Source organism: Moschus berezovskii, chromosome 2 (genome assembly GCF_049115385.1).
Source record: "Moschus berezovskii isolate FMDL1 chromosome 2, NW_MosBer_1.0, whole genome shotgun sequence".
NCBI classification, from domain to species: Eukaryota; Metazoa; Chordata; class Mammalia; order Artiodactyla; family Moschidae; genus Moschus; species Moschus berezovskii.
The window spans coordinates 116,503,776-116,520,802 of NC_142461.1; the positions used below are offsets into that span (position 1 = coordinate 116,503,776).

General features: G+C 38.4%; 1 protein-coding gene across 3 annotated transcripts in view; it reads right to left on the reverse strand.

Annotated features, from left to right (window-relative positions):
* OLA1 (Obg like ATPase 1) overlaps window positions 1-17,027 on the reverse strand; it is a 174,081-nt gene that overhangs the window by 60,108 nt on the left and 96,946 nt on the right. For all 3 annotated transcript variants that reach the window (XM_088830148.1, XM_088830154.1, XM_088830152.1), the window contains one exon: window positions 14,648-14,823. In XM_088830148.1, the coding sequence (XP_088686274.1) occupies window positions 14,648-14,823 (176 nt within the window). The remainder of the gene's footprint in view (window positions 1-14,647; window positions 14,824-17,027) is intronic.

Sequence of the window (17,027 nt, forward strand, 5' to 3'; positions counted from 1 at the left end):
GAGAGGGTGAAGATGGGATGATTGGGGAGAACGGCATTGTAGCATGTATATTATCATAAGTGACCAGTCCAGGTTCGAGACATGATGCAGGATGCTTGGGGCTGGTGCACGGGGATGACATGGAGGGAGGATATGGGGAGGAGGGAGGTGGGAGGGGGGTTTAAGAAAGGGAACACATGTACACCTGGGGCGGATTCATGTCAATGTATGGCAAAACCAATATATTAATGTAAGGTAATTTGCCTCTAATAAAATAAATTTAAAAAAATAATAAAATAAAAAGCAGAGACATTACTTTGTCAACAAAGGTCCATCTAGTCAAGGCTATGGTTTTTCCAATAGTCATATATGGATGTGAGAGTTGGACTGTAAAGAAAGCTGAGCACAGAAGAACTGATGCTTTTGAACTGTGGTGCTGGAGAAGACTCTTGAGAGTCCCTTGGACTGCAAGGAGATCCAACCAGTCCATCCTAAAGGAGATCAGTCCTGGGTGTTCATTGGAAGGACGGATGTTGAAGCTGAAACTCCAATACTTTGGCCACCTGATACGAACAGCTGACTCACTTGAAAAGACCCTGATGCTGGGAAAGATTGTGGGCAGTAGGAGATGGGGACAACAGAGGATGAGATGGTTGGATGGCATCACCAACTCAGTGGACATGGATTTGGGTGAACTCCAGGAGTTGGTGATGGACAGGGAGGCCTGGCATGCTGCAGTCCACGGGGTCACAAAGAGTCGGACACAACTGAGTGACTGAACTGAATCAGAATATTAAGCATTTGTTCCTCTACTAGATGAATGCTGCTAAGAGGTGGGGAATGTCCTCCAGGAATTAAAATGATAGATTAACTCTAGCAATAAACTGCTACAATGTACATTGGCAGATGCTGGTTTTCAGTCATGTGATTCACTTAAGAGAATAGTGTAAACTTAAAACAGCAATGTCCCTGAACCCTGTTGACTATAAAGTGGCAACTGGGATGGAAACCAATTCATTTTTGAGGTATAGATCTCAGCAGAAGATTTGACCATTATTAGGAAAACAACAGGGCTTCCCTGGTGGCTCAGATGGTAAGAGAATCTGCCTGCCATGCAGGAAACCTGAGTTCAGTCCCTGGGTTGGGAAGAACCTCTGGAGAAAGAAATGGCTACCCACTCCAGTATTCTTGCCTGGAGAATTCCATGGACAAAGGAGCCTGGCGGGCTGCAGTACATGGGGGTCACAAAAAGTTGGACATGACTTAACAACTAACACTTTCACTTTTCACAAAGATGGCAACTACTCCTATTATTCCCATAAATTAGTCTGAATGGATTTTACCACGTTCAAGGAAGGACAAAGGAAACAGGAAAAGTCCACAAATCTGATTTTAATGAAAAGGCAACTGAATAAGTAAAGTCATAAAGGAAAAGGAAAACAATTACATACACACAATACCCTCTTAATGAATCATTTTGCATACTTGGCAGAATGCAAAAAGATAGAGCATCTATGAAATAGAAGCATGAGGCCATAAAGAGAGAATAGTGTGAGATTAGAAAAAATGGAAAACATGTCAAGAGTGCTGATGAACTAAGACAGACCTTAAGGAAGCCAAAATCAAACTGGGAAAATAAAAATCCAACCTGAAGTTTCACTCTATATGGCAGAATATAATCAATGGCTTGGAGGCCAAACTTAAACAGGGGTTATACTGAAGTATAACATAAACTCAGTGTAACATACATAAGTGTACAGCTTGATGAAGTGTCACAGAATAAGCAGATGCACATAACTACCACCTGATCAACACACAGAATATTATTAGCAATGTAGCCACCATGTTCCACTCCTCTCCAGAGATCATCACTTCCTGGCTTTTTTGTACCACAAGCTGGCTCGTTACTAAAATTTATGAAAATCAAATCATATAGTAAGTATTGTTTGGGTCCAGCTTCTTTCCTTCAACATTGTTTGTGAAATTCATCCACACTGTTAAATAAGCTGTGGTGTGCCATATAATAGTCCATTGTAGGAATACAACCTCAAATTATCTATACTATTGATAGACACTTAGGTTCTTTATACTTTAAACCTCTTATAAATAAAGCTGCTATAAACATTCTTATACATGTATTTTAGTAAATTTATGCATGCATTTCTCTTGAGTATATACTTAAGACAGTTTTAGGTCACAGGTATACTCTAACTTAGTACACATTGCTAATCAGTTTTCAGAAGCAGGTGTACTAATTTACACTCACATCAACACTGTCTGAGAATTTCATTTGCTTCTCATTCCCTCCAACACTCAGACTGTCAATTTTCTTATGGTAAAAGTCTGAAAGTGTTAGTCACTCAGTTGTGTCCAACTCTTTGCAACCCCATGGACTGTATGGACTGTAGCCCGCCAGGTTCCTCTGTCCATGGGATTCTCCAGGCAAGAGTACTGGAATGGGTTGCCATGCCCTCCTCCAGGGGATCTTCCTGGCCCAGGGATCGAACCCAGGTCCCCTGCATTGTAGACATTCTTTACCATCTGAGCCACCCGGGAAGCCAATTTATGGTATGTGTATACTACCTCACTGCGGTCTGAATTTGTATTTCCCGAATGACTAATGGGGGACTTCCTCTTTCATGAAGTACCTTTTCAAGTCTTTCATCTGTTTTTCTATTGTGCTGCCGTTTTCTGGTTTATTTACAGCTCTCTGCACACTCTGTAGACATGTTCTTTACTGAACACCACAAATATGCTCTTTCACTCTGTATGTGCGCTCTCAGTCACTCAATCGTGTCCAATCTTTGAGACCCCATGGCTCCTCCATCCATGGAATTTTCCAGGCAACAATACTGGAGTGGGCTGCCATTTCCTATTCCAGGAGATCTTCCTCACCCATGGATCTAACCCGAGTCTCTTGCATTTCCTGTATTGGCAAGCTTACCTTTCCAAATTCTGTTTAGTGAAAGTCCTAATTTTAATGTAGCCCACTTTTAAAATCTTTTCCTTTATGACTACTGCTTTTTGTTTCTGGTTTTAAAAAATATTTGTTTATTCCAAGATCATAAAATATTCTATGTTTATATCAATATTATAGATGTTTTATTCTATAAATTTCACTTTTTACTCTGTAAACTTTGCCTTTTGAGTGTAGTGTGAGGTGGGTGAGAACTTATTTTCTCTCCCACAAAGATATCCAATTGTCCCAACACCGTTTCTTTTTTTCTTTTTAATTTATTTATTTTTGGCTATGCAGGCTCTTTATTGTTGCACTGATATTTCTCTCACTGCAAAGAGCAGGGATAGTCTCTAATTACAGTGCATGGGCTTCTCTTGTTGTGGAGAACAGGCTGTAGAGAGAGTGTTTGGGTTTCAGTAGTTGTAGCTTGGGAGAAGGCAATGGCAAGCCACTCCAGTACTCTTGCCTAGAAAATCGCATGGACAGAGGAGCCTGGTGGGCTGCAGTTCATGGGGTCGCTACTAGTCGGACACAACTGAGCGACTTCACTTTCACTTTTCACTTTCAGGCATTGGAGAAGGAAATGGCAACCCACTCCAGTGTTCTTGCCTGGAGAATCCCAGGGACGGCGGACCCTGGTTGGCTGCCGTCTATGGGGTCACACAGAGTTGGACACGACTGAAGCGACTTAGCAGCAGCAGCAGTTGTAGCTTGTGGTCTCTAGAGCACAGGTTCAACAGTTGTGGCACAGAGGCTTAGGCACAGCACGTGGGATTCTCCAGGACCAGGAACTGGACCTGGGTATCCTGCATTGGCAGGAATATTCTTTACCACTGAGCTACCAGGGGAGGCCCCCAACACCACTTCTTAGTAAAAGTATTTCTCCATTACTCAGCAGTGCCATCTCTACCACAAATTGAAGTATATCTGTGTCTGTATACCCATTCTCTTCCGTTGGTCAATCTATCGTTGCCTGTCTTAATCACTGCAGATTTGTAACAGTCTTGATATAAGGTCGATGTGCACAAAGTCCTCCATCTTTGTTCTTTGAGATTGTTTTGCTTATTTGGTGACCTTTGCATTTCCATGTAAAATTTAGTTGTCAATTTCTAAAACAACATGATATGACTTTGACTGGGATCTGGTGAATCTACAGATAAATTTTAGAGAGATATGACATCTTTAAAATATCAAGTCTTCCAATCAAAACAAAACTGGTATAACCTTCCATTCATTCATTTACTTCTCTAAATAAAGGCTTTATAGTTTTTGTGCAGAAACTTTAGTATAACTTCCATGAGATGGAGAAGTCTCTTGAGAGTCCCTTGAACTTCAAGATTAAACCAGTCATTCCTAAAGGAGATCAGTCCTGAATATTTATTGGACTGATGCTGAGGCTGAAGCTCCAATACTTTGGCCACCTGATGCAAAGAACTGACTCACTGGAAAAGACCCTAATGCTGGGAAAGACTGAAGGCAGGAGGAGAAGGGGACAACAGAGGATGAGACGGTTGGATGGCATCACCAACTTGATGGACATGAGTTTGAGCAAGCTCCAGGAGTTGGTGATGGACAGGGAAGCCTGGCGTGCTGCAGTCCATGGGGTCGCAGAGTCGGACACGACTGAGCAACTGAACTGAACTGATCTGAATTTTAAAAATGTCACTACAACTGGCATCTTTTTAAAAACATTTCAAGTTCTGTATTATGAAATATAAGTCATTTTTTATATTGACCTTATATTCAACAACCCAGATGACTTCATATACTAATTCCAATGGTTTATATTCCAAATTCTGTCATGTTCTCCAAACACATGGCATGCTGTCTGTGAATAATAATCACTTTTATCTAATACAAGACTGAATAGAAGCAGTGATAGTAAGCATGACTGGTTTTGTTCCCGATATGAGGGGGAAAGCTTTCAGTATTTCACCATTAAGTATAACTGGTCATTTACGTTTCTTTTCTGAAGATACCCTTTCTCAGGTTAAAGAGATTATCCTCCAGAGGTCTTTTTTTTTTTTTAAATCATGAGCAGTCAAATATTATCAAATCCTTTTTTCAATGTTTAAAGACCATCATGATTTTTCTCCTTTATTCTGTTACTTTAATCTTTAATATCAACCTGCTTTGCATTCCTAGAATTTTAGTCATATCTAATTACTGTTAATATCTATTACTAGATCCAGTCTGTTAATATTTTTATTTAAGATTGTGCATTTATGTTCATGAAAGAGATTTGTCTTTAACTTTTCTTTCTTATATTGTACGGTTTGGGTATCAGGATTCTTCTGACCTCATAAAACCAGTTAGTTTTCTCTCTTTTACTATTATTTAGAAGAATGTGTGTGAGACTTCATTGTATAGAGAAGTCACCTGGGCCAACAGTTTTCTTTAAATAGGGTTTTAAATTATGAGTTCTGTTTCTTCAATAGATACAGGACTAATGAGATTTTTATTTCTCTTTACGTTAACTTTGTTAAGTAGTCTTTAAAGACACTGTTCATTTCACATATTTTCCAAATAACTGTCATAAGTTGCTTATAATATCTTATTAGCATTTTAATGTCTGTTGGATCTATAGTAATACTTCTCTTTCATTTCCAGTACTGGTTTTGTGTTTCCTTTTTCACTATTTCACCAGTCTTGCTAAGAATTTACCAATTTTATTAGTGTTTTCAAAGAAGCAACTTGACCTTTTTTAAGCCTCTTTATTACATGTTTCTTTTCTATATTATTAATGTCTGCTCTCATCTTTACTGTTTCTGTCATCTAGTTTGAGTTCTTTTCAAACTCCTTCAGATGGATACTTTGAGAATACTGACGTTACTCTTTCTTATTTTGGATGTATACATTTGAGACTATAAATTTATAAAATCTGATTGTATGTATCAGAAAAGAATACAACAAATTTTGAAATATTGTTATTTTCATTATTATAGGGTTAAAACATTTCCATTATGAGTTTTTTCCTTAAAACGTAATCCTTTAGAAGTGTGCTGTCTCAGGCCTCCCTGGTAGCTCAGTGGTAAAGAATCCACCTGCTCCCAATGTAAGAGACAGGGGTCCGAGATCCCTGGTCCGAGAGAATCCCACGTGCCGTGGAGCAATGAAGCCTGTGTGCCACAACTATGAAGCCTGTGCTCTAGTCCAGGAGCTGCAACTACTGAAGCCCAAGCATCTTAGAGCCTGTGCTCTGCAATAAGTGAAGCCACTGCAATGACAATCTCGTGCACTGCAATTAGAGCAACTACCCTTCGCCGCAACTAGAGGAAAGCTCATGCAGCAAAAAAGATCCATCACCACCAAAAATAAATAAATAAAATTATTTTTTAAAAAGAAGTGTACTGTTTAACTCCCAAACATTTAGAAATTTTCCAGCAATCTTTTCATTACTGACTGCTACTTTTAATTCCATAATGATCAGATAATATATTCTTTATGATTTCAATCATCTGAAGTTTGTTCATTTGGTATATGGCTAATAGTAAGGACAATTCTGGCAAACATTTCATTGGTATCTGACAAGAGGGTACACTGGTGGTTGTTAGGTGCAGTCTTCTATATGTCAATTGGGTCAAACTCCTTAATCACACTGTTTAAATCTTCTATATTCTTACTAAAATTTTGTCTGCTTGTTATATCAATTACTAAAAGAAGTATTAAAATATTCCATCATGATTATAGATTTGGGTCTTTTTAAAAGAAACTCAGAAGCTGCTAGAGAAGTAGGAGAGCAACTAGGAAAGTTAGGTACCGATGGCAATCCACTTGAGGTCGGTAATAATGAGTTTACGGGGATGGCAATATGTCCTGTTTTTAATTTTCGCCATCTGTGTTCCACTGGCAACAGCAAGGACAAAGTGGACAGAAAGAAATTTATCCAGGAAAGTATGCCAACACCATGTGCACCATAACATCAGTTCTTATATGAGTTCATTCCCCTCAGGGTATATAAACTGATGATTCTAAAGTATTCATTTGGTATCATATGAGTTTAATCCTTGTGAGCCTTGACCCAAACACAAGACATTATTTGCATTTGTGTTATCCTGCTAGTCTTAAACAGATTTGCACTTCCCAACTGCTGTCTTCAAATAAATAAGTGACCACTGAGGATCTATAAGCCAGACACAAAGAGACAAAAACTGTACAGTTTCACTTACATGAGGTACCAAGAATAGGCAACTTCACAGAGAAAGGAAGTGGAACAGAGGTTACAAGGGGCTGGGCTGAGGGGGAAATGGTGCATTATGTAAGGGATACAGCGTTTCAATTTGGGGTGACGAAAAATTATGGAAATGGACAGTGGTGACAGTCATACAACATTGTGAATGTACTTAATGCCACTAAATTGTACCCTTAAAATGAGTAAAGTGGTTAAATTTTATTACATGTGTAGTTTACCACAATTTTTTTTTTAAAGTAAGAAACTTCTGCTTCAGGCTATGTCTAAAGGATGACTAGGAAATGGAGTTGAAGGAACAGCAAAAGGGTAAAGCTGTAGTTGTTGGGTCGCCCAGTTCTGTTTGACTCTTTACGACCCCATGGACTGCAGCACACCAGGCTTCCCTGTCCATCACCAACTCCCAGAGTTTGCTCAGGTTCATGTTCATTGCATCGATAATGCCGTCCAACCATCTCATCCTCTGATGCCCTCTTCCCCTTCCGCCCTCAATCTTCTCCAGCATCAGGGACTTCTCCAATGAGTTGTCTGCTTGCATCAGAGGACCAAAATACTGGATCTTCAGCTTTAGCATCAATCCTTCAGTGACTATTTAGGGTTGATCTCCCTTAAGATTGACTGATTTGATCTTCCTGCTGTCCAAGGGACTTTCAGGAGTCTTCTCCAGCACCACAGTTCAAAGGCATCAATTTTGGGGCATTCTGCCTTCTTTACTGGAGAAGGAAATGGCAACCCACTCCAGTGTCCTTGCCTGGAGAATCCCATGGATGGGGGAGCCTGGTGGGCTGCCATCTATGGGGTCGCACAGAGTCGGACATGACTAAAGCGACTTCGCAGCAGCAGCAGCAGCCTTCTTTACAGTCTAGCTCTCAAAACCGTACATGACAACTGGGAAGACCATAGCCCTGACTATATGGACTTTATCGACAGAGTAATGTCTCTGCTTTTCAACACACTGCCTAGGTTTGCTATTGCTTCCTGCCAAGAAGCAATCGTCCTCTGATTCCATGGCTTCAGTCACCACCTAAAGTGATTTTGGAGCCCAAGAAAAGGGAATCTGTCACTACTTCTGCCTTTTCCCCTTCTATTTGCCATGTGGTAATTAAGCCAGATGCCACGATCCTAGTTTTTTTGACATGTAGTCTTAGAACTGTGGTAAATGAGCTCAAACATTTAAAACCAAAACATTTATTTCACTGTTACAAGAGCTGAGAAAGTATAAGTCAGGCAAGGTCAGATCACAAAGAAACCTTGAAAGCCATGGACTTCATGTTGGAAGCATTTTGCAGGAAGATGGTGAGGTATCTTAATCAGTGAGAACTGCAGTTTCTAATTGTGAGGAACAAGAGCAAAAATGGAGGTAAAGAAATCAGCTTAAGCATAAACAAGGCCTAAACTAAAAAAGTTTTTAAAATAAGAAGGAAGAGACACAGGAAATATTCAAGAGATAAAATCAACAGGATGGATGTAAACGGTATATCAGAGAGAGGAGTCAACGATTGTTGTTGTTCAGTTGCTAAGTCGTGTCTGACTCTTTGTGACCCTATGGACTGTAGTATGCCAGCCTCCTCTGCCCTCCAATGTCTCCTCGAGTTTGCTCAAATTCATGTCCACTGAACTGGTGGTGCTATCTAACCATCTTATCCTCTGCAACCCTCTTCTCCTTTTGCCTTCAATCTTTCCCAGCACCAGGGTCTTTTTCAGTGAGTCAGCTCTTCACATCAGGTAGTCAAAGCATTAGAGCTTCAGCTTCAGCATCAGTCCTTGGAAAGAAATTTCAGGGTTGATTTCCTCTAGGACTGACTGGTTTGATCCCCTTGCTGTCCAAGGAACCCTCAAGAGTCTTCTCCAACACCGCAGTTCAAAAGCATCAATTCTTCATTGTGCAGCCTTCTTCACGGTCTGACTCTTATATCTGTACAATCGCTACTGGAAAAACCATAGCTTTGACAATCTGACTTTGTCGGCAAAGTAATCCCTCTGCTTTTTAATATGCTGCAAAGGTTTGTTATAGGTTTTCTCCCAAGAAGCAAGTGTGTCTTTTAATTTCATAGCTGCAGACACTGTGTGCAGTGATTCTGGAGCCCAGGAAAATAAACTCTGTCCCTGTTTCCATTCTTTCCACATCTATTTGCCATGAAGTGATGGGACCGGATGCCATGATCTTAGTTTTCTGCATTTTAAGCCAGCTTTTTCACTCTCCTCTTTCACTTTCATCAAGAGGTTCTTTCCTCTTTGCTTTCTGCCATAAGGATAGTGTCATCTGTGTATCTGAGGTTATTAACATTTCTCCTGGCAATCCTGATTCTAGCTTGTGCTTCACCTAGCCTGGCATTTCTCTTGATCTACTCTGCATAGAAGTTAAATAAACAGGATAACAATATATAGCCTTGATGTACTTCTTTCCCAATTTTGAGCTGGTCTGTTGTTCCATGTCCGGTTCTAACTGTTGCTTCTTGACCTGCATACAGGTTTCTCAGGAGGCAGTAAGGTGGTCTGGTATTTCTATTTCTGTAAGAATTTCCCACAGTATGCTGAGCCACATAGTCAAAGGCTTTAGCATAGTCAATGAAGCAGAAGTAGATTTTTTTCTGGAATTCTCTTGCTTTTTCCATGATCCAGCAGATGTTGTCAATCTGATCTCTGGTTTCTCTGCCTTTTCTAAATCCAGTTTATACATCTGGAAGTTCTCGGTTCATGTACTGTTGAAGCCTAGCTCAAAGGATTTTGGGCATTACCTTGCTAGCATGTGAATTGAGTGCAACTGTGCAGCAGTTTCAACATTCTTTGGCAATGCCTTTCTTTGGGGTTGGAATGAAAACTGAACTTTTCCAGTCCTGTGGCCACTGCTGAATTTACCAAATTTGCTGGCATATTGAGTACAGCACTTTAACAGCATAGTCTTTTAGGATTTTTAACAGTTTAGCTAGAATTCTATAACCTCTACTAGCTTTGTTTGTAGTAATGCTTCCTAAGGCCCATTTGACTTCACACTCCAGGATGTCTGCTTCTAGGTTTGTGACCACACCATCATGGTTATCTGGGTCATTAAGACCTTTTCTGTATAGTTCTTCTGTATATTCTTGCCACCTCTTCTTAATCTCTTCTGCTTTGTCAGGTCCTTTATTTCTGTCCTTCATTATACACATCTTTGCATGAAATGCTCCTTTGGTATCTCTAATTTTCTTGAAGAGATCTCTAATCTTTCCCATTTAATGTTTTATAAGTTAGGTAAAAATTAACTTTTAAAACTGCCCTAAGAATAATGAGAAGAAATCTGCTAATAGCTATATGTTTGGGGGACATTAATTATTTAATTCAGAGAGACTGACAAGAAAAACAGATCTATTATTTACAATTCCTGGTTGCCTTATTTAGTGGTTTAATCAGATAACTGTTAGTTTTAGAAATATCTTTTAAGTATGATGATTTCCAAATAATTAGTCAATACAAAATAAAACGATTCTTAAAGCTTCCTACCTTCATTTCCAAATTTTGTCTTTCCAAATAGAATGTATGTGCTGTGCTGTGCTTAGCTGTTCAGTCGTGTCTGACTCTTTGTGACCCCAGACTGTAGCCCACCAGGCTCCCCAGTCCATGGAATTTTCCAGGCAAGAATACTGGAGTGGGTTGCCATGCCTTCCTCTAGGGGATCTTCCCAACCCAGGGATTGAACCAAGGTCTCCCACATGGCAGGTGGATTCTTTACCATCTGAGCCACCAGGGACCAAGAATACTGGAGTGGGTAGCCTATCCCTTCTCCAGCAGATCTTCCTGACCCAGGAATCAAACCAGGGTCTCCTGCACTGCAGGTGGAATCTTTACCAGTTGAGCTCCCAAGGAAGCCCAATAGAATGTATATATACTTTAAAATCAATCTTGATCTTGATGTCTCTGGTGTTAAAGTTAAGGTTTTAATGTGTCCTCAAAAGATAGGTTGGAATCTGTATCCCTCAGAGTGTAGTGTTATGGGAATTAGGTAAAGATGCCTATCTGGTGTAGGGTGGGCTCTTAAACTGATTATAACTGGTATCCTTATAAGAAGATTCCCTGGTGGCTCATAAGATAAAGAATCCGCCTACAATGCAGGAAACCTGGGTTCAATCTGTGGGTAGGGAAGGTCCCCTGGAGAACGGAATGGCTACCCACTCCAGTATTCTTCCCTAGGAAACCCCATGGACAGAGAAACCTGGCAGGCTACAGTCCATAGGGTCACAAAGAATCAGACATGACTGAGTGACTAACACTTTCACTTATAAGAAGAGGGAAATTTGGACAGAGACACAGGGGAAGGTGGCCATGTGAAGATGGAGGCAGAGACTGAAGCGATACTGCCACATGCCAAGGAATGCTTGGGGCTACCAAAAACTGAAAAAGCAAGAAAGGACTCTCCCGTGGAGAATTTCAAGGGAACACGGCCCTGCTGGCACCCTGATTTCAGACTTCTAACCTCTTGAACTGTGAAAGAGTACATTTCTATTGTTTTAAGCCATCTGGTTTGTGACCGTTGTTACGGCAGCCCTAGGAAACTACTGAGGCTTCCCTGGTGGTTCAGTGATAAAGAACATACCTGTCAATGAATGAGATTCAGCTTCAATCCCTGGGTTGAAAAGATCCTTTGGAGAAGGAAATGGCAACCCACTCCAGTATTCTCGCTTGAGAAATCCCAGGGACAGAGGAGCCTTTTATAGTCCATGGGGTTGCAAAAGACTCAGACATGACTTAAAGACTAAATCACAAGAGATTTTTTATCTTATTTAATACTCTCTTGGCTCCCATATTTCCTGGGTTACAGAAAATAATAATGTATTAGAATTTCTGAGGATCTTGTTGCAGCGGGTTCTTTACCATTAAGCTACCAGGGAAGCCCCATAAATGCACAATAGGGTTAATATTACTCCTAGAGAGGCAAAAATTGACTCTAGAGAGTGGGAAAAAACAATAACAAAAAACTTAGTTATTAAAATACTTTGTGGTCCTCCAAAGCTCAACTCTATCCAACAAATTCTTACTCATTAGTACTTAATTTCTCTCATTAGGGAGAAATTTAATGAACTTAAATTTTCCTTAGGGACAATGATAATCAGAAAGAAAGCTGAGAAACACAAATCTATACTTTATTCTGAAGAAGCTAAATCTGAGGAGAGAAAATGATGAAATAATCTGTGTTTGGAAATAAGAACTAATAGATGTTCTAATTTTTCTAATATTCTAATTTTCTTCAAGACGAAAGGCCAGGAAATGGTAGCCCAAGAATTTCAGAAGAATGTGATGTCTCTTTTGCCTATGTATAAGTAAAAGCAAGATACACAAATTTTATTTTTAAGACAGTTAATGCTTCTGAAACAGATAAGAATGTCAGTAAGCATCAGTTAACTAAGGGATGTCTAGTCAAGGCTATGGTTTTTCCAGTGGTCATGTATGGATGTGAGAGTTGGACTGTGAAGAAAGCTGATCACCAAAGAATTGATGCTTTTGAACTGTGGTGCTGGAGAAGACTCTTGAGAGTCTCTTGGACTGCAAGGAGATTCAACCAGTCCATTCTAAAGGAGATCAATCCTGGGTGTTCATTGGAAGGACTGATGCTGAAGCTGAAACTGCAATACTTTGGCCACCTCACGAGACGAGGAGACTCACTGGAAAAGACTCTGATGCTGGGAGGGATTGGGGGCAGGAGGAGAAGGGGAGGACAGAGAATGAGATGGCTGGATGGCATCACCGACTCAATGGAGGTGGGTGTGAGTGAACTCCGGGAGTTGGTGATGGACAGGGAGGCCTGGCGTGCTGTGATTCATGGGGTTGCAAAGAGTCGGACACGACTGAGCGACTGAACTAAACTGAACTAAGGGATGACTGCTCAGCTTTATTCCAATCAGAAAAACATGTTGTTTGGGGCAAAGGAATTGCCTTCAATCCCAATATCTTTCTCACAATTTTTCCCCTTTTCAGAAAGGAATATCTTTATCCATATGTGAAATCCCCTTTTCTATCCTAAATCTTGTATAATTTCCACAGACAAATTGCTTTCCTTTCTCCACTCTATTTACATATGGAAAAAGTGAAATAACCACGATGTCAAGAAAAGTCAAATGACTTGGGCTCTCTCCAAACTATCAAGAAATGAGTAGCACAACACAGGTCTCTCTTAAGACCAGGCACTTTCAACCATAATTTATTGGTAGTGTGCCTATGTTTAGATTCTGTAATTGATTTCTTCCTATTAGAGTTCCCTAATCAACTGTGTGTTTGCCAAACTTATTAAAAATAAATGAGAAAACAGAAAGAAAAGATAATCAGCTTCTAAAAATGAGAAAATAAAAAACAGGCTATTAAAATCACATGAAAAGTTAAAAAGAAAGAAAATTTCCAATAATAAAAAAGCCATAAAAGCAAGAACAGTTTATGGAAAATGTTAATAAATGAGAAAATATATAATTAAGCTGCTTTTTTATGGTAAAAGACAATTTTTTTGTATTTAAACTAAAAGCTTCAAAACCAATTTTGAAACATTGATTAGAATATTACTAAAAAGTATTCACAATAATGTGATAGAAAACATATTTGAATATTAAAGACAAAGACATGTGTTTTCACTGCATAAAATGTTAAAATTATTTGTCTACTTTAATAGTGCATTCATTCAGTCAATTGCTATGGAAGACCAATTCCTTATATAAATCACTTCTTCAAATCCACAAAACTCATATTCAGTCATTTAGTTAAATCTGGCAAGTTTTCATCAGAAAATTCCACATCTCCAACATTAAAGGTTTTTCCCTGGTGGCTCAGACAGTAAAGCATCTGCCTACAATGCGGGAGACCTGGGTTCGATCCCTGGGTTGGGAAGATACCCTGGAGAAGGAAATGGCAACCCACTCCAGTATTCTTGAATCCCAAGGACGGAGGAGCCTGGTAGGATACAGTCCACAGGGTCACAAAGAGTCAGACATGACTAAGTGATTTCATTTTCCAACATTAAAACTTGAGGCTACTGATAGTAACCATATAAATACTCAATATTAGGGCTAAATATGGCTTGCTAAGAATACTTAACCAGTCTATCACAATGATCCTTTGTTGCCAAGAGAAAACAAAGTTTTTCAACAATGTTTTAACAAAAATGATCCTTGAATCATTCTTAGAGAGGGGACATATGTACACCTATGACTGGGTCATGCTGATGTTTGACAGAAAACAACAAAATTTTGTAAAGCAATTATCCTTCAATTACAAAAATAAATTTTTAAAAAATTAAAGAAAAAAAGGCAATGGGGAACTATAAATACCAATTATAAATAATGATGGGGAATTATAAATAATAGGGAAAATGCTTTTTTCTTGTTACATTTTTCTCTTTAAAAGTATTTGCTGCTTTAGTAAAAGTTAAAAAAAAAGAAAGAGAAATGATTCTTGAATCCTAAAATTCCATAATAATATTAGATGTTACATGTGCTTTATTTTAAAAAATTAATCGAAGAAAATGAACTCAAATATCTAAAGAAGCTATAAATTTTACTTACATATTCAGGTTTTAGTTTTTTATCTCCTCCTCTCACAGCCACTTTCTCTAGTTTATCTATAATGGGCCCAATCATTTCCTCATCTTTAAGCTGAAGCTCTTCATGTATTATTTCTATATCTCGAACAGGATCTACACTTCCTTCAACATGTGTGATATCATCATCTTCAAAAGCACCTAAAACAAATTAAAGCAAAGCAATTCAATAAACAAATAACACAGAAGGTCATTATTAGAGTGAGTCAAGATTCCTAGAAGGTTAACAACTTACTCAAATTATTACCTACAAGTAAGACAGGTTTTTTTTTTTCTGATTTCATATTACTTAGGGCACTATCAGTAAAATAATAATTCAAGAGCCTCAACATTCCAAAAACTGACTGAAATAAATAAAATTATGATTTCTACAGAAAGAAAATTATGCTCCAGAACTACCGGTATTTTCAGGTTTGGTACATTAAAAGATACTGTATTCCAGGCATGAGAGTCTGAAGTTCTAAACTGCACTATTAGGGTTTCCAAGGGAAACCGGATTTGGGGGTGTGTATGTGAAATCATCTGGCAGACCTCTTCCCTGCTTCAATCTACTTTATCACTGTGGTTCTGACGGTGATTAGATAATGAACCACTCAGACACACAATTTACACAGCAGCTAATTTCATCGGCCTGATTTGAGGGTATGGTTTTTAGGGGGCTATCAAAGAAGCAGATGAAGGTGCATTTGTCATATATGAGTGACAACCATTCACACTATCTGAACAAAACGGTGCTGGCCCTTATTAGAAACACATGCTATTATCACATATTTAAAGTGCAGTTGAAGCCATAATTTCAAATTGCCAACTGGAAACATAAGGGTAAAACAACCAGATATTACTGAAGCATGTGTACTGACTTTATGCCCTTTTGAAGACATAATGTGGCAACATAATTCAGCTGGGATTTACTCAAATTATCAGATAACAGTATCACAAAAATGAACAAATACTAAGAAATATTATAAACAGAACGCAATGGTATACCCACAGAACAATAAACACATTTATAACAAATTAATTGAATTAAAATTACCAATTAGATTACACTTTAAAAATGAGATGTTTTCAAACATAAAGGATCAGTTATTTTATTTTTTTTTATTTTATTTATTTATTTTTTTAATTTTTTTTTTTGTAATTAATTAATTTTTTATTGGAGGCAAATTATTTTACAATATTATATTGGTTGGTTTTGCCATACATTGACATGAATTCACCCCGGGTTTACATAAGTTCCCCCTCCTGAACCCCCCTCCCCCCTCCCTCTTCCCTTTATCCTCCCTATGGGTCATCCCCGCATGCCAGTCCCGAGCATCCTATAATATGCACTGACCCTGAACTAGTGATTCATTTCACATATGACAACATACGTGTTTCAATGCCATTCTCCCAAATCATCCCACCCTCACCCTCTCCCACAGAGTCCCAAAGACTGATCTATACATCTGTGTCTCTTTTGCTGTCTCGTATACAGGGTTATCATTTGCATCTTTCTAAATTCCATATACATGCGTTAGTATGCTGTATTGGTGTTTTTCTTTCTGGCTTGCTTAAGGATCAGTTATTTTAGATAGAAGGTATCACAGGAATCATGAAAGACAGATTGAGTTTGATAAGAGGAAAACAGTGACTATAGCTCACTCTTACATACTAGAAGACCAAGACATTCTCATTGCAGGCTGCAAAGTTTTTAAACACAATTTCCCAGAATTAGAAATAATTGATCTGTTCATATCTTAATGTGGAATTATTTGGTAATAATAAATTTAAAGTAAATTATTACAATTAAGTATAAATATTAAATTAATACTTAAGTATTATTGGCAAACAATCAATGTTATACAGTATCTGATTCATATGAACAAAATTAAGTTAAAAATGAGGAGGTACATTATATCCTACTAATAAACACACCAGACAATGGTTTAGGTAAATTTTCTGAATATCCAAAAAGTATGAAAAAAGTCTCCCTGGAAGCACAATATTAACTTCTTATCGTCATGAGGCAACTTATACAAATAACACAATAAAACAGGAAAACTGAAAATAAAGGTTAGATCAGATCTGGCAGTCAGATCAACAAAGGAAACATGGTCAGTTCAGTTACAGAAATAAAAAACTTATGACACCTAGAATGAAATATTTCTTACAAAGCCATCTTGATGTAGGGGCTAATGAGTAATTATAGTGATAGCCTCAACAACATAACTAAAGTAAATGCATCAGCAGATTTTAAATGGCAATCTATTCATTTCAGCCCTCAATTTTAACCAAGTAGACAACAGAAATTGAACTGCATTTTTGTTCCCATGCTTGACAGTATAACTATTTTATTCATTTAT